At 39.4% G+C, this 25381-nt stretch overlaps 2 protein-coding genes across 3 annotated transcripts in view; one reads left to right on the forward strand and one right to left on the reverse strand.

Moving 5' to 3' along the window:
- The first annotated feature begins 9 nt into the window (after positions 1–9).
- LOC101157279 (receptor for retinol uptake stra6-like) lies at positions 10–22126 on the forward strand. The gene is made up of 17 exons (XM_023952224.2): positions 10–236; positions 447–513; positions 2798–2883; positions 2957–3096; positions 3246–3412; positions 4722–4829; positions 5130–5194; positions 10122–10201; positions 10296–10357; positions 10436–10598; positions 10673–10748; positions 10825–10958; positions 16288–16405; positions 16527–16628; positions 17510–17673; positions 17816–17950; positions 20365–22126. The coding sequence occupies exons 1-17, from the start codon at positions 139–141 to the stop codon at positions 20601–20603; spliced, it is 2004 nt and encodes a 667-aa protein (XP_023807992.1). The 5' UTR covers positions 10–138; the 3' UTR covers positions 20604–22126.
- LOC144990926 (uncharacterized) overlaps positions 21881–25381 on the reverse strand; it is a 76618-nt gene continuing 73117 nt past the window's right edge. For both annotated transcript variants that reach the window (XM_078944202.1, XM_078944201.1), the window contains one exon: positions 21881–24433. In XM_078944202.1, coding sequence (XP_078800328.1) covers positions 24220–24433 — 214 coding nt within the window. In that variant the 3' untranslated portion in view covers positions 21881–24219. The remainder of the gene's footprint in view (positions 24434–25381) is intronic.

Genomic DNA, 25381 nt, shown 5'->3' on the forward strand with positions numbered 1-25381 from the left:
GATCTTGCTTGATCTGGTATTTGTGGTGGCATTCGAGTGAAATTTCCACGACAGGTTGCGGCTCCAGCAGATCACTGAGCAAGGACCAGAAGAAACAATTGGTTGTTTCATTTGTTTTTACTTCATCAAGCTGCTGCAATGAATCACAGCAATGCAGAAATTAAGCCTTTTGAATATTCTTACTACGACTATGACAGCTGGTACAACAATGCAGAGCCAACCAAACCACCTAAAGAGTGAGTACAACTGCAATTTTCAGACGGTGCTGTTCGTAAAAAGCTAATTAAATTGAGAATTAAATGTTTTCTGGTTACTTTAGAATAACAAAGATGAGCTGGGTCTTTGGTGCGTTGACCTATTGTGGTTTTTCAAACCAGATTTGATCTCTTTAGACAAATTGTGTTGCTTTTACTGAGATTTTCTTTTCCATCATCTCTCTCTGTCAGGGTGATTTTACCATGCAACCCCACAGCAGATGACAAGCTCTTCCATATATGCATATTGTCCATATCTGTAAGTCTACCTCATCATTGACAGAAAACATGATTATGAGTTAAAAAAAAAGGTATACATTACTGAGAAAAGCAGTGAACCGGCCAATAGAGATGTAATGTTTCACTCTCAGATCAGTTTCCAACTGCAAACTAAGAAATACACAATTATTAATAAACACACGAAAGCAGGTGCACACACATAAACTCCTTTAAACCTAAAATACTGCAACAAACACACAAACTATTGCAAATGCACAAAAGGAACACTCTCACACAAACCTTTACAAACCCACACCCTAGCACAAACCCATGCAAAGTATGGGTTTCTACTAAACACCCGCTACAACAAACACACAAACGTTGGAAAACCAAGCTCACACACAAACTACTTTAAACCCACAATACAACAAATGCACACCACTACATACACACAAACTTGCAAATACAAATGCATACGCAATCTACAATAAACCTGCACACACTACAACAATTATGCACCCAAAGTACTTCAACACCACACACACTAACACAAATGCACGTTCAAATCCATGCAAACTATACAAATCCCCACTACAAAAACACACAAAAGCACATACATACTACTAGGGCAGGGGTGGCGAAGACGTTTGACACCAAGAGCCGATTTTTTTCACTGTGAGAGTAAACAGCAAGTTTTGTATTTGTGTTTATTTCAAAGAAAGTGTCCTCCCTCAATACACATATCAAATGCAGCTTAGCCAGAGTTAACACAGCGACTACCCTGGAGGTCAGATACCCCCTCCACACACACAGGCACCTCTCTCTCATCTCATTCACACACGCACACACACACACACTCTCTCTCTCTCTCTCTCTCTCACTCTTTTCTCTGCCTCTCTCTAACACACACAACTACTCAGGGACCTGCAGTGATGGTGATGGCTGGTGAGTCTGAATCTGAAGTCCGATTTACGATGATTAAAACGGAATATTTCACTATTCATCCAACAGTATTTAACTGGTAATTCTTTGTATCTCAACATTCCTCTTTCAATGACACTTAAACCAACAAATACACAAACATCTGGACAGAACATCCTTCTGGTGTCTGAGTAATTCATATTCAGAATAAACACATTGAATACATTACATTTCAGATGTGTGCAGCATACATTAATTTTTACCTTCAGTAAAAAAAAACAAAAAAAAACACAGTTTTATTTTTTATTTAAAATTTAGTGATTGACTTTTGGCATGATAAGCTGATAATTAAGAAAATGTGAAAAAATTGTAACAACTCTGCTTGTTCATCACTGTAGCGGGGAAACAATCAATGAGTTACCTATATCCTGGCTGTGTTGAGGAGCTGTATGTCCCCCACCCTTCCAGTTGTTAAGCCCATTTCTTTAAATACAGTCACAAATACCCAATCGGCATGGACCTGATTTCTGCTCACAGCCCCCTCACTCATGATTTTACACCCAAGATTCCCCACTTCCCATGAGTCTTAGGGGGTGAAGGCTAACCCCCGGGTCGCCACAATATGATTAGACACAAAGAGCCGCATGCTTATTGGCCGAGAGCCGCATGCGGTTCGAGAGCCGCGTGTTCGCCACCCCTGGGGGGTATTCCGGGAAGCATGTTTAAACTACCCTGACTTTAATCCTGAACTCTGGCTGAAATCCGCCTGAACTTGCTTACTCTGGGTATGTTGGTTGCAAAAGACCGGATATGAGTTGGCGTAATTACGCTCGACTTGGGAGATTGAGATTTTAATGACAGCGTATGAAGATTGTACGTCCATCAAAAAAGTAATACTGCTGCATCAGCAAAAGAAAGAGTTTCTGCTTGGAGAAAAAGAACAGACAAAGTAAACACAAGAGTTCATGATCTTATTTTCGTTGTGACGCATATATATATATATATAAAACTTATCCAACTTAAATTAATTCAATTGGTAACAAGTAATTGAGTTAAATTTATTCAACCTAATTTCTTACGTCTTTCCATCTCAATATTTTATATACAACTCAAATTTACATATTTATCTAACTAAATGTCATATTACTCCAATTCAATGAAAGTTTTTCCATCTTAATTTATTGTAATTCTTGAACTCTCACATGTCTAAATTTGAGCTGAGGTTATCCACTTCCTTAGCCTCAAACTTACCGTGGTAACTAGCATAGCCTGCTTTCTGGAATTCCCCCTGATCTCTGTGCTCAGCACCCCCATCCAAACTCACTTTATTCATGAGTTCTATATCAAAGTTGACCTGTTTACTGTAATATGAGATCTGACATTGTTGGCTTTCTTCCTTTCAGCTAGTGATTATGTTAATTTTAGCAGCTCTGACCAGGAAAAACAAGTTCTGTCAAGGATTTGCAAGAGCATCCTCCAGCATCTTCAGGTAAATTGAGTACAAATATATAGGAAATATTTACTTTTACTTTATCCTAAAGTTTCTCTATGTGACCCTACAGTCCAGCCAACTTCCTTGACCAGACTCAGGAAAAGGGCGTAGTTGTGGCTGTTTTTGGGATGATTTTCAGCAAAATTGCAATGGTGGTGATTGCTCCAGACCCTCTCCCTTTCTGTCAAGACACACCAGCAGGGATCAAAGGTGGACACTTATATGATTTCTTGTCAAAATTGTAAATCTTAAGTTGTTACAATATTGTTTTTGTCAGTCATATTTGAAGGGTTTCCCCTGACAGCACAAATACAATTATTCTAATGTAATTGACACATTTCTGACTTTTTCTCTTTCAGAGTACATGAAGATAGTTGCTATTTTCTACTATCCAGTCCTGTATTATCCTCTGCTTGTCTGTGGGACTCTGCAGCGCAAATCAGGCTTTGTCTTTGGGACGCTCCTCTCTTTGAGTCATTTTGGGGTTGTTGTGTGGCAGAAGTTTGACTGTCCAAAGACTCCAGAGGTGAAGCAACATTGTTGTGCTGAAAGAAAGATCATGTTAAAAAAACTGACGTTTTAAATTCAGCTTCATTTAGAATTTCTTTGTGAAGAAAACAATAATTTGGTTAAAATTCAAGGTTCACCTCAATATTTTGTGACCCCAATGACAGAGGTCAAACACTCCTGTTGGTTTACACACACTATATGCTTCCTCCACTTATCTGCTGTCTTCAGCAATCACATATTACACAAGTTATTTTTCTTCCATTAATGCTCTAACTCTTTATTTTTCAATTTACTCTTTGTTTTTATCACTCAGAATGGACGGAAACACACAGTTCTGACTTTCTTATGCATAATGTTACCAAAAAATCAGATTTATTATCACCCCATATATTTCTATGATAAATAAAACTATAAACAAATGATTCCATTTTATTTAGTACAGTAGACAATTTCTCTATCACTAAGTGTTTAAAGTTTCTAGAGTTTACCAAAAAGAAAAAGATTCTAACTAATATCTTTTATGATTCAGAATCACAATGGCACTGTTAAACAGTTGTTTGAAATTACATTTAATGTATCTGAATGTGGAAATGCCAACGACATTCCACCTTAAATTAAAGTGTTGTATTCTTGCATCTTGGTCATTTGATTGGCATTATTTATATTTTAGCTTCTTGTAATATTGAACTCTGGACAATTGGAGTTTTAAAATGTATCACTGCTTTATTCCTTCCTCTGTATTGGTGAATTGCACAGAAGATCTGGAAAAAAATATTTATTTTTATTTTTTCCCACCAGAAGGCACAAGTCCTTAATAAAAATTCTCCTTCATGGCTTCAAATTAATCCACAGAAAAAAATATCAGGATTAACCAAGATTTGATTTTTTTGTAAAAACTTATCTTACAAATGCGATTTGCTCCAGCAATATGTTTGTTTTGCAAATCATGACATCCCTTTAATTACTCTGGGAGTAGTGTTTGATGATGAAAATTAGGAAAGACAGGTGGGGAGGGAAATCACGGTAAAAATCCTCACCAAAATATGGAATGCATGTTGACCATCACGGAAAGAAAAAAAAAACAATCACTTTCTCATTAGTTTTTTTGGAGCTGAAACAGTTTTCAAAGTGAGGAAAGTTTGTCCTGTGAGGCTGCAGGTTGATCCATGTCCAAAAGCATTCTATTATTTAAATACCGTATTATAATAGTTCATTATGCAGTTTAAAAATGGACCCACTTCATTAAAATGTTTTTGATTTTTCTGTTATGAAGAAATGAAAAATTGAGAATTTTGGAAGAATATTAACAAAACCTTTTTTTACAGATCTATAAATACTATAACCTCCTGGCAAGTCTTCCTCATCTGGCCTGCCTGGCATATCTCTGTGTCAAGTTTCCTTTGCTGTTTTTCAAAGGGCCAGAGAATGACGAGGTGGGAAGTAGACAAAAGTTTCAACAGTCAGATTTATGCTGTTCAAGTTGCTTTGACAGAACAGAGGGGGCTAGTACGCTGACACTGAACACAAAACAAAGATGGCATTTTCTACCCGTTTTAGTGTGCAAGATAGATTTATAAATGTATTTTTAACAATTGGTCCCCAACCCCCGGGCCGCGGACGGTCCCTGGACCACATTTAATACATTTTAAAGGCAATAATGTGAGACCTAATGATTATAGATCATTCCATTGTAGTTACAATTCATATACAACTTATGGTGTCTTTGCTCACAGGACCTTTACAGCAGCTACTACACTGACTATGTGAAGTTGCTTCTCAAGAAAAAGTCTTCTGAAAGGTAAGACAATACAGTAGAGGTTTAATCAACTGTGCACTCGAAAAGAAATATGTTTGCATGAGACAAACTGATGAATAGTGTTCTGGACTCAAACTTTGACATGCTTATGTATAATTTTCTTTTTATCTTCTGGAACAAAGCTTTCCTTCACTTCCTCTGGCCTATGTTAAGTGTGGTAGACACCAAACAGCACAGTGACTACCTGTAGCCGTCTGTAGACCCACTGACTTACTGATTAGATTCCAGAGACCTGTGATGGTAATTAGTGGACACGCCTTGGATTAACATGCCCCTTTGGTCACGTTAGTTTCAGACTTTTCTAGTGGAACTATCATCTTTGTCCAGACGTGTTTCGTGATTTTATTTTATTTTAAATAATACTGTTGGTTACATTTCTAAAAAAACTTTGCCTATTTTTTACTGATGTCAGATTCAAGTAATCACTTTGACCGTCAAGAGTTTTCTTTTATGAACCCAAGGATACTAGCGTTTTTACTATCCCTCTCACTGTCACCATTTATTTTCCTGATGACAATTTAACTTTTAAGAAAGAGAAAAAATAAAATAAAACATGCGCTGTCAGTTTAGCTATAAAGTAACCATAAAATTACTTAAACTTCATTTCAAATCGCTTTAGCTTTTTGAGGAATTTGCCGCTCTAATACTATGTGGGCAGTGGGCATGTGACGTGTGTTCCCAATGGACAAGCAGGGAGGGGCTTCTTTTTCTTTATAGTGCTTGGTGTGAAATGTGGCACATCTGCGAATTGGGCACAATTCTGACACAGATCGGTTCATTGCTAGCATCCTTGCAATGGTGAATAGGATTACCATAATGTCAGGAGAGAGGCCTTGGTTTACCTATATTTGAAAAACAAACACAGACGTCGTCAGGCTCGCAACCTTGTCTGGGTTCACCAGATAAACCTGCTCTCCATGAGTTTGGTGATTTCACGGCCTGCTCCATACGTCACAAGCAAATCAGAGTCCCTGATTGGCCAAAGTTTGACCTGGTTTAGCTGACAATGCATGTTCAATGCCATTGACCCATAAACTTTGTGTTACTGAAGACACTTAAGTATCGGTATTGACAAATATCGGCTATCAACCACAGTTGCAGAGGAAATTTTGCTATCAATATCGGCCGGAAAAAAATGTATAGGTCCATTCCACCTAATTGGTCTAAAAATCATTTACCATCACCAGGATATAAGCTCTGTGCTCATCCAAATAGGATCAGATTTCACACAAAGAAGTTGGGAATATGAATGATTATAAAATAATTTTCTCTACCTGTTTATTTGAGTTTGATTGACGACGTGTTGATAGCAAATGACTGTATCATGATTTTGCCACAACTTTAGCCAATCGCTCTCACTTGGGAAAATGTTCAACACCTTGAAGTGTCTCTGCCAATAATTCTTAAGCTTATACATACACACTCCCGGACACTTTTTTAGATACATCGTTCTAGTACCGGGTTGAACCCCCTTTAGCCTTCAGAACTACCTTAATCTTTGGTGGCATCAATTCTACAAGGTAGGGGAAACATTCCTTAGAGAGTTTGGTCCATATTGACATGACAGCATCACAAAGTTAGATTTGATAACAGCAGATTTGTCGGCTACACATCCATAATGCCGATCTCCTGTTCCTCCACATCCCATAGGTGCTCTATTGTATTGAACTCTGGTGACTGTGGAGGCCATTTGACTCCAGTGAACTCATTGTCTTGAAACTGAAGTCAAATCTATATTTATATCATGACCCTTTTTGATTACAGCAATTCACTTGAAGTCTGACTTTGGCCAGAAATCCCCTCTTGACTGCATTTAGCTAAAAGAAACTTCTGCTCCACAAAACTTTTAATTTCTTAAACATGCATCAGGCCCCCACCCATTTCGCTCATTCAGCCAATAACTGAACCCCATGAGTCCGAACCCCTGACAAAAGGTTGAATGACAAAATCCATGGCCAACGAGCTTCTCTGTCTGGTGCATTTACTGAGCTCCAGAACATGGAACACTTAGCAGAACCCCCAACAGCCACACAGCCGACCTCAGTCCGCTGAAGTGTTTATCAGCCAGTGTGCCGTGGCACACTAGATATGGTCAGGGGGGTATTCCAGAAAGCAGGTTACGCTAGTTACCCCGGTAAGTTTGAGGCTAAGGAAGTGGATAACCTCAGCTTTCGGTTCCAAAAATGGAGGTATGTTTCAGGGTATGTCAAGTTACCATAGCAACTCATGCTCTGTACATAACCTGGTCTGGAGCAGGTTTAGTTGAAGGTTAGTTTGTTTTCAGAGAGGTGAAGCAGCAATAATACTTCAGATAATAATACTTTTTTCCACCATGAGAGGGTGATAAGACCACATATGGATGTTGGAAAGATACACTTTTTTACACTAATCTAACTTAATTATTTGCTTCAGTTAAGATAAATCTTTTTTTTTTTTTTTTAGTTAAGTCAGCTTAAAAATAACACGTAGTTATCAGACAGTTGTTTTACTTTCATTCAAGTTAATTCAATTAAGTAGGTGTAACTTTGGTGCTGCTGTTAGATTGGCACTGCAAGGAATTGTGGGATACCATTCCCTTTGCCTGTCTGGACGGATTTGGGTTTAAGTGTGGGTTTTTGATCAAATGTGTTTAGTTGTTAAGCTGTTTTACTGTGTTTTGCCAAGTTATTTGTCCAGTTAAGTTTAACTCTTTCTGGACCATCAGTGAGAGGGAGGGAGAGGATGAGATTATTTAGCACCACTAGTGCTTTACAATATAAAGCTAAAGTCTGAGAAATGGTACATGATGCAATGTTTCTTGTTTTCAATCCATTTTGTTTCAATCATTTTATTGTTTTAAAAATGAGTATATCTGCAGGCTCAAACTAAGACATATGAGAGTTCAAGAATTACAATAAATTGAGATGGAAAAACATTTAATTAAAATTGGAGTAATATGACATTTAGTTAGATAAATATGTAAATTTGCATTGAACAAAAATATTCAGTTGGGTAGACGTAATGAATTAGGTTGAAAACAATTTAACTCAATGACTTGTAACCAATTGAAGTAATTCATTTAAGTTGGATAAGTTATATATAAATGCGTCACAATGAAAATAGAAATGAGATAGAAACTCGTGCGTTTACTTTGTCCGTTATTTTTCTCCAAGCAGAAACTCTTTCTTTTGCCGATGCAGCCGTATTACTTTTTTGATGGACATATAATCTTCATACGCCGTCATTAAAACCTCAGACTCCGTCTCACTGGAGCATTGCGCTCTCTTTTTTTCTCCATGCGTTTCCATGGTGACTCCAGAAATCAGCGATCCATTGAGAATGTCTTTATGTACTTGCTGTGCACGCCCATAAACGCCCATAAACCCAGGGTTACCAAGTCAAGCGTAATTACGCCAACTCATGTCCGGTTTTTTGGAACCGACATACCCAGAGTATTCTGTGTTCATCCAAACAGGCCCTGATAAAACACTGAGTAGTTAAGTATATGAAAGATCATAAAATACTTTTTTCTCTGTGTTTATTTGATTCTATTAAAGACACTTTGGTAAGAATGACGGAACCGCAATTTAGCCGCAGCTACAGCTCTGTTTCAAGAAAAGTCCCGCTCCTTCAACTGTCTCCACCAATCATTCTTGGAGGCTTAATCATACGTCATCAGTCTGGCCAATCAGAAGTCGTTAAAGTCTTCACTTCCTTGTTCTGATTTAGCTCATAAAGTCTCTCAGTTCCAACAAAAATACCAGCTAAAGTTTGTCTTTAGCGGTGTAGCTTTCTGCGGGATCCAGTGTCAGACCGTGGAAGAAGTGGAAAAAAAAATGAAGCACAGAGAAGAGAGTCTGTCTGGCATCACTATATCTCCCATGATGCATAGCGTTAAAGTGACAGTGTCTCAGCGTACAATGAGTCTTCCCTGTTAAACGACTTGAAACCACAACAAACACACATCAAACAGTTTTTAAATCTTCTTGATGAAATCAGAGGTCAACAGTTTAGTTCTCCTTCAAGGTTTTTGTTTATTAACAGCCAAACATCCCAGAGTTTGGTCCATGTCATCTTTGTAACTACAACACATTTCTAATAATGTCTGGATTGAATGATTCACTTTCAGACTTCAGTTACTTTTGAAAAAATGAAGAGTTAAACCTAAGTAGAAGTTATAACAACATTAAGAAAAGGATTAAGGTGAAGTGGCCACAAGACACATTTAAACTGAATTGAAACAATTTTATCATCTAAAGAGAAAGAAAACATTTTTGTTAAAGTTTCAAAGACTTCATTTTGATTAAGACAAGAGAAAAACTAATAAAACTTCAACATGTTCACTTTTTGTGTAGCTGCAATAAACATAAATATTAACGTTAGTTTTTTTGTGTAAATATAACAAACATTTTGTGATCATATTGTTCAAAAATTACAGTTTTCTTTTACCAACATTTAAAAAAAGATTATAAAATAAATCACTATTTAGAAATAATGTATTTGGTTTTTTGTGAGGTTCCATAAAATTTCATGTTAATAAACTGGAGGGAAAAAACAACTACCAGGGTAAAATTTCAAATAATTACTTAAAAATTATTACTAAAAACTAACTTAACTTTTTTTTTTTTACATGTTTTAGAAAAAACAGCTGCAACTTCCAGCTTTTTCTGCCCAAATGATCACAAAAATGCATGTGAGATTGTGGGTGGACTGTACATCAATATAGAGTTTCTTGTTTTTTAATTTTTGAATGCTGGTGTGCCGCAGGATTTTTGTCAAGGATAAAGTGCGCTTTAGCTCAAAAAAGGTTGAAAAACACTGCGCTACAGTATTGATCCTAATTCAATTCCTTGGTATTGCAAAAACCATGACAAAAGTCATTCATCTGATAAATGAGAGACATGATTTGGTGCTGTTCTTTCTCCCGCAGTTCTTCTGCTGCAGACAAGTCATCATTGGCACAGAGAATTCTGCAACTGCCTAAGAGTTATATTTACTTCTCTGAAAAAGGTGAGGTTTTTTTTAATGTGGTGTTCACTTACAGTTTTAAATCTGAGCAGAAGAAAGCTCCATTGTACTTTTAATACATAATTTTGTCTTTCAGTTTTTCGTTATCCGCTAAAGCTGGCAATATCAGCGTTTGTCACCTGTGTCGCCATGTATCACGTACGCTTGAAATCAGTCGAAACGTGGCTTGGTGGAATGTATTAATGTATTAATCAGGTTTTGTGTTTCACTCTTCAGATGGCACTACTGCTGGTCGTTCTTGTCGTGCCCACTCTACACATTGTTCGTGCAGGGATTGATGAAAACATTGCCTTCTTGTTGCTGGGCTTTGGGATTATATTGTCAGATGACAGGATGGAGGTCGTCAAAATTGTGACTTTCTACACCTGGCTGCTGGAAGGTGTGAAAGTCACTTATTTTTACAACTTTAGTGATTTTTTTCACAAAATAAAAGTTATATATTTTATCTCTTAGTGTGCTACATCTGTGCAACAACCCTGTCTTGTCTGATCAGCCTCTTGATGCTCATGAAGTCCATGCTTCTTCACAGGTACGTGCCTCCCAAAGCTCCTAACTGGTCCACTTTCTTTTAAAAAGCTAACCTCTTGCTGTTTAATGTCCTTCAGATCAAATTTGAAGTCCCTTTATAAAGGAGAAATATACTACATTAACAACAGCCAGAAGACGATCCGACCTTCTTATCCTGGTGTGGTGTGCTGGATGGGTTTAACAGGATACCAAGCTGCCGTTGTGTGTCTTGGTAAAGCATCACAAATAGGAAAAGTCACAGCGTTCTGAATCACATCAAACACATATAAATAATAGGATTCCTAAAACAAACCAAATTCCGTATAGCAGTGGTCCCCAACTCCCAGGTTACACACCACTACTAGTCTGTCAGACAGTTGGCAGCGGTAGGCAGAGAAGCAAATCACAACCTAAATTTTTTTCATTTTATTTGTAAACCAATTCTCAGGGGAAGTTTTATTTTGAAAAACTATCAGAATCTCCCCACCACATTTGACTCATTCTTGACGCATGTCAAGTTGCTCGGTCAGTGTCTTAAATTCAACCACTTAACTGAAACCCCCAATCTAACAAAAACAAAAGTATTTGGAAAGTTCCTTCTCGCATAAAAGATCCAGTGAAGTAAGAGAAGAAGTGCCTATAACTTAAAAATAAAAGAAATCTATTTTTTACAGACAAAAACCATCTTTACTCCAAATATGGATTTATTGCCACTGTTATTCCGATGCACCAAACCCACTTTGGATAATGTTCAGCGAGCTGGCTGTCTAATATTATTATGATGCTGCTAAATGTGCTCAAATGGTGAATTCATGTTTATAATTTTATTTTGAAAAAATACCAGTTTTAGTAATTTAAAAAAAAATGTTATTGTATTTATTCGTTGCATCTCATAAGTTGGACAAGGCTGAAGTTGGCGTCAAACTTTTCAGTTTCCACTTTGACAGTTAATAGTTAAGGGAAAATCTAGATCCCATTTTAATAGTTCCTACCCAAAATCAAGTGTACAATTAAAGTGTAAAGCATCTGCAAATATTTCACAAACGATGAAGATAAACTTTACCATCAGAAGCTAAAGGAAACTGGAAGCTAATAAAAAAAAAGAATGGACACCCACTACAGGCTGGTCTGTAAAAATGTTGTCTGACTCTAAAGTGGTCGGTGGCCTGACAAAGTTTAGGGTCCACCGCTTTACAGCTCACACTGAAGTGTTGGCCTCTGATTTAAACTGTCTTTAGGAACCTTTGGCTCAGAAAGAGACTTAAGAAGAAATTGCTAAAAACGTATTATTTTGGACTGTCATGCTTCATGTTATCAATACTATATATATCTATCTTTATACCCAGGCATCAAAGTGGGGTAGCCTAGACAGGGCATACATTTTTACCTCCCTCCTTCTTTTCCCCAAACCTTCCTCCTTCAGTAGCCGCGGTTACATGGGCAGAATATCTTGATCGGATCAATTCTCGGGTTAAAATTCACCCGTGCATATGGGCACAGAAAACCTTTTTCCGATTATAAGAAACGTTCCCATGGCTCACACTTTCGGTCGGAATGAATCATTTGGGCATGCGCAGTAGTGTAAAATCACCCGGATGCGGAAATAGGTCCCGTTGTAAACAAACCGCTGCCACAGACAGATAGCATGTGCAGCAGCTCCGTAATACGAGACGATCTTCCAAACGTGCTTTTATTAATGTTATGAATATTATGAAGTGCCTGTTCGCTCATCGTTATATTTAATCCATGTGGTCAGTGCTTTTTTGTGGAAGAATTAAGCTGGAAGAAGGCTTAGGACAGGCTAACACGGGCTAACAGCTTAGCCTTGATGGACACAAAATCCAGGACCGTGCGAGAAATGCTGCAATCTGCATCTTGGCTGAACGTAAATCTGTGGGAATAACATCAGCCTTTATTTTGTCGGGACACAACTGGAAACAAAAATCCACGTGATTGAACAGTTTCTAAGGACTGAGCGACATTTATTTCTGCTCTGAAAAGTTCACACAGACCGCCCCAAAGCAAACTCTGTGAGCTAGCGGCCCGAGCTCTGTTCGAACACGGTTCCTCCTGAGTCCTGCAGCCGCTAACCCAGAGCGGCGGGACGGCTCGCAGTCTGAATTCTCCCACACATAACAAAACAACAAAATGCACACGTAAAAAAGCATCCTCCCCCCCTCAGACACAAAATTATTAATCCGGCTGCTCTGCTCACTCGGGTGCCAGTGGACCGAGTGAGCGTCGGGGGGCACGGAGCGCCCCTTCCCCGCATCTCTCTGTGAGGGGTGTAAGAGAGTCCTGTTTGAGCTCCAAAGCTTTCTCTCAGCGAAACACCGTCTATGCATGACGTAAACCAGAGCAGAAGTGACACACGATCGGAATGACCGTTTACATGCTCCACGATCCGATAAACGATCGGTATAACCCACCTATCTCGATCGGAAAGGAAATTCTGATCCGAACGAGTCTGACCGGGGCAAAGTATTCCGAACGGCGCGTTTACATGACGCATTTTCTTTCCGATCAGGCGTTCATTCCGATTACTTTTGCCCATGTAAACGCGGCTAGTGTGTGGGTGCGCGTTTGTGTGTGTGTGACTGGTCTAAGCCACACCACACTGCACCAGGGTCATCTGCACAGCCCAGTGTGGGCACCTCCACAGCAGGGCCTCAGCTAAGGTTTGTTTCCCCTTGCCGCTTCATCCCAAGACCAGACCTCTACCACACCCAACCACACCCTACCACACCCATACACAAACTATCTCCACCCATCCCTGTCCTGAGCAGCCTCTCTCCCCTGCACCACAGTCATCCCTCTTGCATTTAGCGCTCTTTTTACCCCTCTGTCCATCCCATTCGCGGTCTTCCTCTCATTCTCACTCTACTCACATCAGATTTGTATACCTTTTTCACCAATCGCTCCCTTTCCATTCTTTCAACATGTCCAAACCATCCCAGTGCCTTTTGCTCTGCTCTATACGCCAACTCTCGCATCACACCAGTTCTCTCTCGGATTACTTCATTTCTCACACGATCCATACGTGTCATACCACACATACTCCTCAAACATCTCAACTCAACTACATTCAGCTTCCCCTTTTCTGCCACTTTCAGACTCCATGTTTCAGCCCCATATAACGCTGCAGGCACCACCACACCCTCATACAATCTCCTTTTCGCATCCTTTCCCAGTGACCTACATTCAAACACTCTCTTCATCCCCCCCCCCATATCTTTCGTACTTCGTTTATTCTAAACTACCTCTCCCCCTATTCCACCATCCACACAGACATACGACCCCAAATACTGAAAACACTCTACCTCTTCCAACAACTCCCCATTTAATGCCACATTCAATCTACGTTCACCCTTTAACCTCGTACACCTCATCACCTTACTCTTTTCCACATTCACTCTCAACTTCCTTCTGTCGCACGCCCTTCCAAACTCCTCAATCAGACGTGCCAAGCTCTCTTCTGAGTTAGCCACTAGTGCAGTATCATCTGCAAACAGCAACTGATATACAGCGGGAAAAATAAGTATTGAACACGTCAACATTTCTCTCATATTTGACATGAAATTTTCACCAGATGTCGTCATCAACCCAAGTAATGCACGCATAGAAAGAAATCCAAACATTTGTGTCCATAAATGAAGGTATGTGTAATAAAGTGAAATGGCACAGGGAATAAGTATTGAACACGCTTACTGAAATTTATTTAATACTTAGTGCAAAAACCTTTGTTGGTGATTACAACCTCAAGACGCCTCCTGTATGGAGAAACCAGTCGAATACATTGCTCAGGTGTGATTTTGGCCCATTCATCCACACAAACTGCCTTCAAATCTTCAAGGTTCCGGGGGTCTCTTCTGTGAACCCGGATCTTCAGTTCTTTCCAAAGATTTTCAATTGGATTCAAGTCTGGTGATTGACTGGGCCATTCTAGCAGCTTTATTTTCTTTTTCTTCAACCACTTGAGTGTTACCTTGGCTGTGTGCTTGGGATCGTTGTCTTGCTGAAAGATCCACCCTCTTTTCATCTTCAGCAGCCTGGCAGATGACAGCAGATTCTGATCAAGAATGTCTCCATACTTTTCTCCAGTCATTATTCCTTCAATGATATGAAGTCTACCAGTACCACATGCTGAAAAACAGCCCCACGCCATGATGCTCCCACCTCCAAACTTGACTGTTGGTATGGTGTTTTGGGGGTGATGTGCGGTGCCATTTTTCCTCCAAACATGTTGTGTCTTAAGACATTCGAAGAGTTAAATTTTGGTCTCATCTGACCAGAGTATCTTCTCCCAGAATGTCATGGGTTTATCCAAATGTTGTGTCACAAACTCCAAACGAGCTTCAACATGCTTCTTCTTCAAAAATGGAGTCTTGCGTGGTGTGCGTGCATGGAGGCCATGGCGGTTGAGTGCATTACTTATTGTTTTCTTTGAAACAACGGTACCTGCTGATTCCAGGTCTTTCTGAAGCTCTCCGCGAGTGGTCCTGGGCTGTTGGAGAACCCTTCTGATGATTGTTCTGACTCCTCTGTCTGAAATCTTGCGAGGAACACCTGGCCGTGGCAGGTTTATGGTAATGCCGTGTTCTTTCCACTTCCGGATGATGGCCCCAATGGTACTCACTGGAACTTTCAGAAGTTTAGAAATGCGCCTGTAACCAATGCCTTCAGTGTGTTTTGCAACAATAAGGTTGCGTAGGTCTTTGGACAGCTCTTTGCTTTTACCCATCATGCAATGCTTCTTGTCTAACACCTTGCTTGTGAGAAACCTTTTTAAAAGGCATCAGTCAGGACTATACCAGTTGATATTACTTTGCACTAATAGGGGGCAGGTTAACCTTCTGAATACTGACAAACTCCCGCTGCTTTCTTGGCTTGCCAGACCTTTTTACCCCTCCTTTTCTTCATGTGTTCAATACTTATTCCCTGTGCCATTTCACTTTATTACACACAACTTCATTTATGGACATAAATGTTTGGATTTCTTTCTATGTGTGCATTACTTGGGTTGATGCCGACATCTGGTGAAAATGTGGTGTCAATAGCTCGATTAGAAATGTGTTTTTTGAGTGAAATGTTGACGTGTTCAATACTTATTTTCCCCGCTGTACGTACATACGTACATACACGTATATAGACAGACAGACAGACAGACAGACAGACAGACAGACAGACAGACAGACAGACAGACAGACAGACAGACAGACAGACAGACAGACAGACAGACAGACAGACAGACAGACAGACAGACAGACAGACAGACAGACAGACAGACAGACAGACAGACAGACAGACAGACAGACAGACAGACAGACAGATAGATAGATAGATAGATAGATAGATAGATAGATAGATAGATAGATAGATAGATAGATAGATAGATAGATAGATAGATAGATAGATAGATAGATAGATAGATAGATAGATAGATAGATAGATAGATAGATAGATAGATAGATAGATAGATAGATAGATAGATAGATAGATAGATAGATAGATAGATAGATAGATAACTTTTTTTAATTCTTTTTTCTTATTTTTCTTTACAGGAATGGCTATCCAGACTTTAGTGTTTTTCATCTGTTTCTTGTTTCTAGTTTTTTTAATCATAGTCCCAATTTTTTATGGCCGCAATATCATTGTTTTTGAAATTGCGGGAAAGGCTTGGTAAGTCAGTGACCAACCATGCTTTTTTCTTTTTTTTTACTTACATTTAAAAATGTTTTAAACACCAGTGAAAAAAAAATCAAGATATTTATTGCTTTGATTCATTCTTGCTCTTTCTCAGGCCAGCCTGGGTCACCCTTATTTTGGTTTCAGCTCTGCAACATGTGACTTCAAAGTTTTTTTTTATCAAAAAGGAATCCGGTACCAGAGATCTCAATAACAGGTATTTTGTTTGCTCCAGCTCATAGATTGTCATAAAGTATATTGTAATAATATATTTGTATTCTGTTATTAGAAATGTGTGGAATTATTGCAATTCATTAATTTTTTTTTGCAAATCACGCAACTCTCTTTAAAGACCCTGTGCGTTTGTAGCTCCAATATGGCTCACCACATTGGCGAATATCTCAGCAACAAGTAGTGAGAGGGAGCTGAATTACTCCACGCGAACGGTTCCACCCACAACTCAGAGGCGAATTTCTGATGAACTCCTGCTGCTCTGCAGAAACTATGTCCTAAAAAGCGACACGGATTTTAAAATTTTGCCTCCAAAAATCATAACCATAATCAAAAGACCACTGGGCACTCTTTGAAAATAGATCAAAAGATGATCATATTGGGGCTTTAAAGAAAATGGGGCCTTGTTCCACTTGTTCATATATTGGGTGCTGCCTACCGTACTCTACGTTTTTTCGATGACATGTTTTTAGCGTGTTTAGTAGCCAACTATAATACCTGAAAAACATAGATAAAACAGTATGCACATTTCTGTTAAGTAAAGAAAACATTACAACTTTCTACTAACCAACTACTGAATATTGAACATCACTTTTAAATTGTTTTTTCATTGGAACAACTGTATTGCTCACCTGCTGTAGTTCTCAGCAGTTGGGCCACAAAGGGCTCCAAAAAGATATTTAAATAGGATGATTTTAGTGAGACAGAGTTTATCAGGAGGACACAGTTGGTCCAGCTGGTAAAAAATGAATTTCTTGCTTTATTTGTTGACCCAGTTTGTTTGTCTAATAGGCATGACAAGTGTATTGACTAACTTTAAAGATCCTTGTGTTTAGTTTTTTTCAGTCTGTCTGTGGTGACTTTCAGGGAGAGTCTGTTCCTACTGACATACCTGATGTTCGTGGTCAACATCGTGGTGGGCCTTGTTGTTGTTATATGGAGAGTGGTGATAACAGCTTTATATAACATCATTCATCTTGCTCGAATTGATATCAGTCTACTCCACCGCACAGCAGAATCCTCTGATCCAGGTAATTTCAAAGCAGGACCCTATGACACAAAGCTCCTTTTATATTTAGAGATATATAGTTTTTGGTTTTGAACCTTGTTCATGGTAATGGTTTTCAAAGAGGTCAAAATGATAACCTCATTCTGTTGTTTTACCCTCTTCAGCCTACAGTTACTACACCCACTTCCTGAACGTGGAGGTCAGTCAGTCCCACCCAGTGATGAAGGCTTTCTGTGGGCTCCTTTTGGATGTGATGATTGAGGGGGGTAGAGCTGGACAAAAACAAAGTGCAGAGGAAGGTAGAAAGACCCTGACTTGTAAACACAAACTTTACACCTCACAATAGCAATCAAAGACATATCATGTATGTTTTAAAGACCTCCTGATGTTCCTCATCTTTCTGGAAAGACTGTTTCTAGATGCAGAACGCAAAGTCATTGACCTGTTCAAAATGCCTCAAAATATCCATTGTGTAACCCTAAATATTATGGCGATGGGAAAAGTAAAGACAGGAGTCGTTACATCATCAAAAACAACTGTTTCCATTGACTATGAAAGTGCGAATTGAGTGAGAATTCGGACTTCACTATCCTCGAACGAGTGGTTTGTGGCCTTCAGGTGGAGATGCACTGCAGACTCAGGTCCACTTGGGTTGGCTCTGCGATGTTGGTAAAGCCGCTTGAAGTCCGAATTGTAGCCAGAGAGAAAGGATGGTTTGAGCGAGGAGTGAAAGAAGCCATCTTCGTCAAGAAGGATAAACCTTCTCTTAACAAGAATGGTGGTCTCAGGTTTGTTCTTCCATCCATCTATGGCAGTGTTTTGAAACCTAAACAAACCAAACCAGTTCCACCTGAGTCGTTAACAGCTGAAAGAGATGACCAGTTTGGGGAGGGAGTCACTGGCTCCCCAACCCCCAGCTGAGGACAAAGGACTCTTAACGACCCGAAACCATGTAGGCTAAGTTGACAATACCATCCAGTTTCAGGTCTGACTCCTCCCCCATGAGCACATATATACCAGCTCTTCGACCAGCTATTTCAGAATTGACAAAGCCTCTTGGATAAGAGGTGAAACGTCTTCTAACTTAAAAAAAAAAAAAAAGTCCAGATGACAGCCCCTAAACCTCCTACAGCTCCTCTGTAAAATCACCATCCACCATTTTTTAGAATGGCTTCATCCGTAGCCACTCCCAATTTGTTTTTTTGTGTTTATTTGCGTAATTATGATTGAATGGAAACAGTGTAATTTTCTTTTTTTCCCTGGCTTTCTAGAATTTTGATAACTTTTTGTGCATATTTGTAATGGAAAAGCATCTAGTGAGACTTAGAGATAAATACCTGGATACTGAACAGAGCTGGGGAAGTTTTCCTGATTCACGTATTTCTTCAAGATAATCAAGTGTAAATTAAATATGCAGACAAACAATGAAATCTATGACGACACAGTGTTACTAATAATAATCTTTGCTACTGTGGTCCCAGCTCTCTTCAGCTCAATGGCCACTACCTCTGTACAGTTCATTTAAATACATTCATTTTTTTAAAGCTGACGTCTATCTGTAATGAACATTACTAAACTTTCATTTTTTAAGTGGGACTTTTTGCAGAATATCTGACTAAAAGAATGTTCGCCCCACTCTGCGTGTTTAGTATGTCAAGCTATGTGTGATTCCATCAAGACTCCATGAAAAACAGGGAACACATTTTGGAAACGTAATTTATGATTTTCAAGGTCCAACACACATATTTTGTCATTTAAAGCAGTGTTTTTCAACCTTTTTTGAGCCACGCCACACTTGAACCTTGACAAAAAATCCCGCGGCACACCAGTATCCAAAAAAAGAAAAAAAAAAGAAAAAGGAGAAACTCATAGTCTGTATTGATCTACAGCCCCTCCACAATCTCAAATGCATTTGGGTGATAATTATTGTGGCAGAAAAAGCAGGAAGTTGCAGCTGTTTTTTCTAAAAGATGTAATAAAAGTTAAGCTAGAAGATTTAAAAACTGTTTGATGTGTGTTTGTTGTAGTTTCAAGACGTTTAACAAGAAAGACTCATTGTGCGCTGAGACGCTCTCACTTTAACCCAATGCATCATGGGAGATGTAGTGTGAAAACTGCCGCAAAAGGGCAGAAAGACTCGCGTCTCTGAGCTTCATTTTTTTGTTGACTTGTTCCACGGTCTGATACCGAATTCTGTGGAAAGCTACACCGCTAAATATGAGCTTTAGCTGGTATTTTTGTTGGAACTGAGAGACTTTATGAGCAGAATCGGAACAAGGAAGTGAAAACTTTAACCACTTCTTATTGGTCAGACTGATAACGTGTGATTAAGCTTCCAAGAATGATTGGTGGAGACAGTTAAAGGGGCGGAACCTTTCCGAAAACATCTGAAGCTACGGCTAAATCGCGGTACCATCATTCTTATCGAAATGTCTTTAATAGAATCAAATAAACACAAAGAAAAAAGTATTTTACCATCTTTTATATTCTAACTACTCAGTGTTTTATCAAGGCCTGTTTGGATGAACACAGAGCTGAAATCCTGGGGATGGTAAATGTTTTTAGATCAGTTAATGAGGGCAATTTCCCACGGCACACCTGACCATCTCCCACGGCACACTGGTTGACAATCACTGATTTAAAGGCTATTTCTAGACCGTTTTTGCAGCCCAGTTTGCATTTTGTTTAGCCTTATTGTCCTTTGCGCTTTCAGGGATTCACCAGAACAGTACCAATAAGAAGACCAGGAGTCGGAGAATTTGTTTTCGATGGCAGCTACTGTACACCCTAGTGAACAACCCATCACTCCTGGGATCAAGAAAGCACTTTCAGACATTGCAGATGTCAGAGAATGTCTTGAATGGCACTCCTAAGCGCAGCTCCAGGAGAGAAAGCAAGAAGGAGGCAGAAGCTGCATCTGAGGAGGCAGTCGAGTCCATGAAAACGCAATGAATAAGAGCATCCTCATCAGAGTTCGCAAGGCTTTTCAGTACATTTTCAGTTGATCAATATTTCTCTTTTGTGGCATTTGTCTTCATGTGACTTTTGGTGTTTGATTAGGAAAAAAATTGTGTTTTAATTGAAGAGGAAGCAAAGGTTAGACAGGTGAAACAAAAACACAGACTTTGAAACTTTATGGAACAAAATTGGAACAAAAAAATTAAGATACCCTCTTTGATTTAATTTCAGAAAAAAATCACAGCAGTTGTTAAAATAGTTCTTTCTTTTTTAAATCAATTGTAACTAAATATCAGATGTTTGAGTTACTTAACTAAATCATTAAAATATAAAACAGGCATAAACAAATGATGAAACCCCAGATTTCGTTGTGCAATCTTTGTAGCTGTGTTTTCATCACACAAATGTGCTAAACCTTATCAAAATTCTTGAAATGTTGAATCGCAATCACACCGTTTCAATTAAATCATTATTATGCAAATAAACACAAACCAACTCACATGATAAGTCATTCAAAAACATGGCGACGGTTGGGAACAGGCAATGAAACACTTTTTTGTATTAATTTCAGTCGCCATTCTGTCATAAGGCCCATGAGGCTGGAGCCATCGCGCTGGTTATGCTAGCGGCCCCTTGGTGGCTGGCTGGACGGCAGACAGAGAGTCGCTGCTGGATGAGGAGGCAAGCCTGCTAAGGACCAGCCGCCCATGGGTCAGCATAGCTGGAGCAATCGAGCTCGTGGCGCCGGATCCCAGCATAGCAGCTCCTTAGGCATGGCTATGCCGGACACCGGATGCTGGCTAGCTAGCAGTCAGAGAGCCCTTTGTATTTTTGAGTTCCCTCAACCTGTGCCTACTTTCTCAAGGGAGCTCCTTCCGTGTTGTTCAACAGGATTCGGATCAGGCCTCATATAGGGCCTAATTCAGAAAAGTCCAACGCTTTCCTTTTAGATCTGTTGTGCTTAATGACCCACCTGAATCATGTTTTTAGTTATTCTCAAAGTTTTCCCAGTGGTCTTTTAATCATGATTATGCCTTTTTTAGCCTAAATCAAGAGCCTTTGTCATCTTCTAGGACATAGTTTATGCAGGAGTTCATTAGCTTTTCACCTCTGAGTTGTGGGAGGGAATGTTAGAATCAGTGACGTGTCGTGAGGTTGATGGCTGGTGAGGCACTGACTCCTCTGGAGTCAGATTTACAGTTGCAAGAACTGAATATTTCACCTTTCATCCAACAGCAGCTAACAGCTTATAAAATACACACAAGAACATATTTTTCCTACAGAGAATGTTTATTTTATAGACATGAATAGAACACTCTTCTTGTGTATAAATTATTTATATGTACTGTAAACAAATTAAAGTATACAGATGTGTTAAGCACCCATTTGACCTTCAGTAACTATTTCTGGTATTTTTCCAACTTCAAATTCTGGTGCTTTAATCAGTGTTATCAAATGTTGTCTGTAAAAAATGATCATAAAAATAAAATAAATGATTTTACTTACATTTTTATTCACCTACTCCCATGTTATTTTTAAAAAAACAAATGCTTTTTGAGTCAATGTGTCGATCTTTCGCCACAAAAAGCTCAATGATCTGTTGGAAAAGTCTTCCTTATTTTCCTTTATTTTATTGGAGTTTTTCCCTCTGTCTGTCCCTGTCAGCTCACATCTGCCCCCTGCTGGTGAGGCATGCCTCACCTGAAGCCTTTTATGCGGGCCTATAGCAGGGCTTCACCACACGTCTCTGTACATAGAGCCCTGCCGTCAGACATGAGACACAGCGCTTCAGAGCCTCACCAGGAGTTTATGCTCCGTCTGTGATCGCGCAACACTCAAGTTCAGCAATTTTAACCTCAGAAACTATGGAAAACGTGTTGATTTGACTGAAAATGTATATTTAACACAGTTCAGTGGAAAATAGTATTTACTTAATTTACCTTTTTCTATTTTATCACGATCATAACAGGTGAGGCCCTGCCTCACTTGCCTCACCTTACTGTACGTCACTAGTTGGAATGGTGTACCCCCGATTCCCCTCCTTATTACTGAGACTTTCCCCTTTTAGCTTACAGCCCCTCACACCCCCAACCTAACATTAGCAGTTTGATAAAAATAGTCATCAGTATTGAAGTTATCCCACTGGAAGCCAGCTCAGATGAGGAAAATGGATCTATTTGTCTGCAAATGGATGCTTTAGAATGGAGCCCGTCCAACTTGTGGCCTGCCCACTGTATTTTCTACGTGACAAACACGCTCTGTTAATAACAGATTCTTCTCCAGAATCACAAAGATTTGGATAAAGAAATACTAAAAATGCAACTGTGAGCATAATTGTCTTTCTATATGTCCTCCATCAGAAAAAGTACACAAGAACATGTTAAAAACACCAAAAACACTATTTTTATCTGAGAGGGTGTTTAAGTTTAAAGACACCTATGAATGACATTAACTATATCACTATAGTATAAATGTGTTGTCTGTACTATGAGCTTTGGAATTTGGCCTCTTTTTTTATCCTAATTTGTTTTCTTAGGTAGTTGTTAGACTATTTCTGTGGAATAACAAGTCAAAGTAATGTCAAATTTTTATCGTTATATTTGGAATTGTTTTGTTTGTCCTATGCAATTAAACAATTATTAATTAGCTATTGCGTTATTACTGTCATGCCATATTGCAAAATTCCATAAATATTTGCTCCTTAAAATTGAATGGAGGCAACTTTCAGCAAATTTAACTTAGGTTTACTATGAGATTAGGAATGGCTTCAATTATCATATCATTCAGCTTTTTACTGTCTGGAAAATGTATTTTATTTCTAAAAAAAACAACAACATTAGTATGAATAGAACTTTTAACAACGAAGTTTAAGGGCCACCAAAACAAAATTACGAGATTTTAAGTCATAGATTTACGAGAAAAAAACTTGTACATTTAGATGAAAAAAAACTCGTCATTTTACAAGATTAAAGTGGAAGTGAGCCTGCAGAGCAGCAAGTGAACACTGAAGCTGAATGTTTACTGATAACATTCCAAATGTTACTGTTTATACAGTATCATTTAACTATTAAGGTGTTAATGGCACCTCTATCCAGTCCAGTTTAAGTCTTTTGGGGATCTGTTTACTTTCAATAAAAGCTAACCAGAATCATGTTTACCTGACTGGCTTGTACGTAATGTATCTATCTGTCCAGCAGATGGCAGCCTAATCCTAAAGCATGGCAACAATTTTTGTCTCTCATTCTGGTGGAACTTTAGTAAGAAGCCTTATTGGGTTTTCTGAAGCTGTTTGAACAATGCCATGGCATTGGCTTGCAGTCTTAACCAGTGCTGTGCAAGTTATTTCTAAACTGTAAGACATATGTCTAGAAGTTTAGTGGAGTTTTTAGACTTCTCTAATCTTCTTAAAACATTAAATTAAGGCATGCTTTGCCAACATAAAGGTGCCTGTCCTGGCCCTCTACGCTGATGGTCAGTCCGACACAAGACCGGATTTTCGGTTGACCATCAAGCATCTGGTGGAGCAGCTTTGGGGTATCTCACAGTCTGGACGGGGGGCACAGGAGACTGGAGTCCTGGTGTTCCTTTTTTGGCTGGCGTGTGGCACATCTTACGGTGTGGTAGCCAGGGTCTTTGACATGCCACGGTCCACTGTGAGGGACATTGTCCACAGGGAAGCAGACCGTATCCTCCAGCTGATGCACAGGGTCACCCTGCTTCCCAGTGTAAATGAACTGCCATTAGTTGCCTCTGATATTGAGCAGCTCGCTGGGTCTGCTGCCTTCCAAAAGGTCGTGGGGAGCATAGATGGTAAGAATAATGCCCTAAAAGAAAATGCAGCTTGTCATTTTAACAGCAAACTCTTTTATTTCATTTAAATGCAGGCTGTATGTGATTCTACTGCCAAATGTTTAGATATTTTTTTTGGATATCCAGGATCAGTCCATGATTCATTAATTCTGCGTAACAGCCCAATTTATGTAAATGCAACATACCCACCTGAAGAATAAATCCTTTTAGGTGATGGTGGGTATCCCTGCATTGCACATCCCATCACGCTGCTGACACCCTACAGCACGTGTCAAACTCAAGGCCCGCGGGCCAAGCATAAAAGTTTTTAATTTCTCAAAATAAAAAATAAAAATTGGTGTGTATTTATTCATATCTAGGGGGAATTGGACTTGCATTTTGGATCGGCCAACTATACATTAGGACTTAAACACGTGACAGAATCAAGTTTGAAAGGATTTATGCTGGAGTAACAAGCAAACATGTTTTCTATGTTGTCATGGTGCCTCTGTCAGTTCTCCTCCCCCTCCCCTCTCTGCTTGGCTCCTGATGCGACACAGCTGCGACCACTCGACTCATCACCTGCCTGCCTTCTTAAGGAGATCCTGGACCAGCATTCAACGCCAGTTTGTTGCCCCTGATGGTGCATAGCATGGTCTTCACATTCTTAGTCTCTGTTTCAAGCCTCTGCTTAAGTCTCGCTCTTACCTTGTCTTCAGGAATCCATTACCATGAGTGGTCGGCTGAGCCTGCTGCATTTCCGGATCCCAGCCTCGTCATTACCTCATGTCAAGCCATGAACCTCTGCCGATCCTCCTGTCAAGCCACGAGCCTCTGCCGATGCTCCAGTCTCGCAATGAGCCACGGTCGAAACCACCAGTGATGTCACCAGCCGCGGCAATCCTCCATCTTCGTCGTGGGTTCTCCTCGGAGTCATCTGCTTCGCCTACCATCTACTGAATCACGATTTGAATATAAAATCC

Source organism: Oryzias latipes, chromosome 3 (genome assembly GCF_053564925.1).
Source record: "Oryzias latipes strain Hd-rR chromosome 3, Olatipes_Hd-rR_3.1".
Classification (NCBI taxonomy): domain Eukaryota; kingdom Metazoa; phylum Chordata; class Actinopteri; order Beloniformes; family Adrianichthyidae; genus Oryzias; species Oryzias latipes.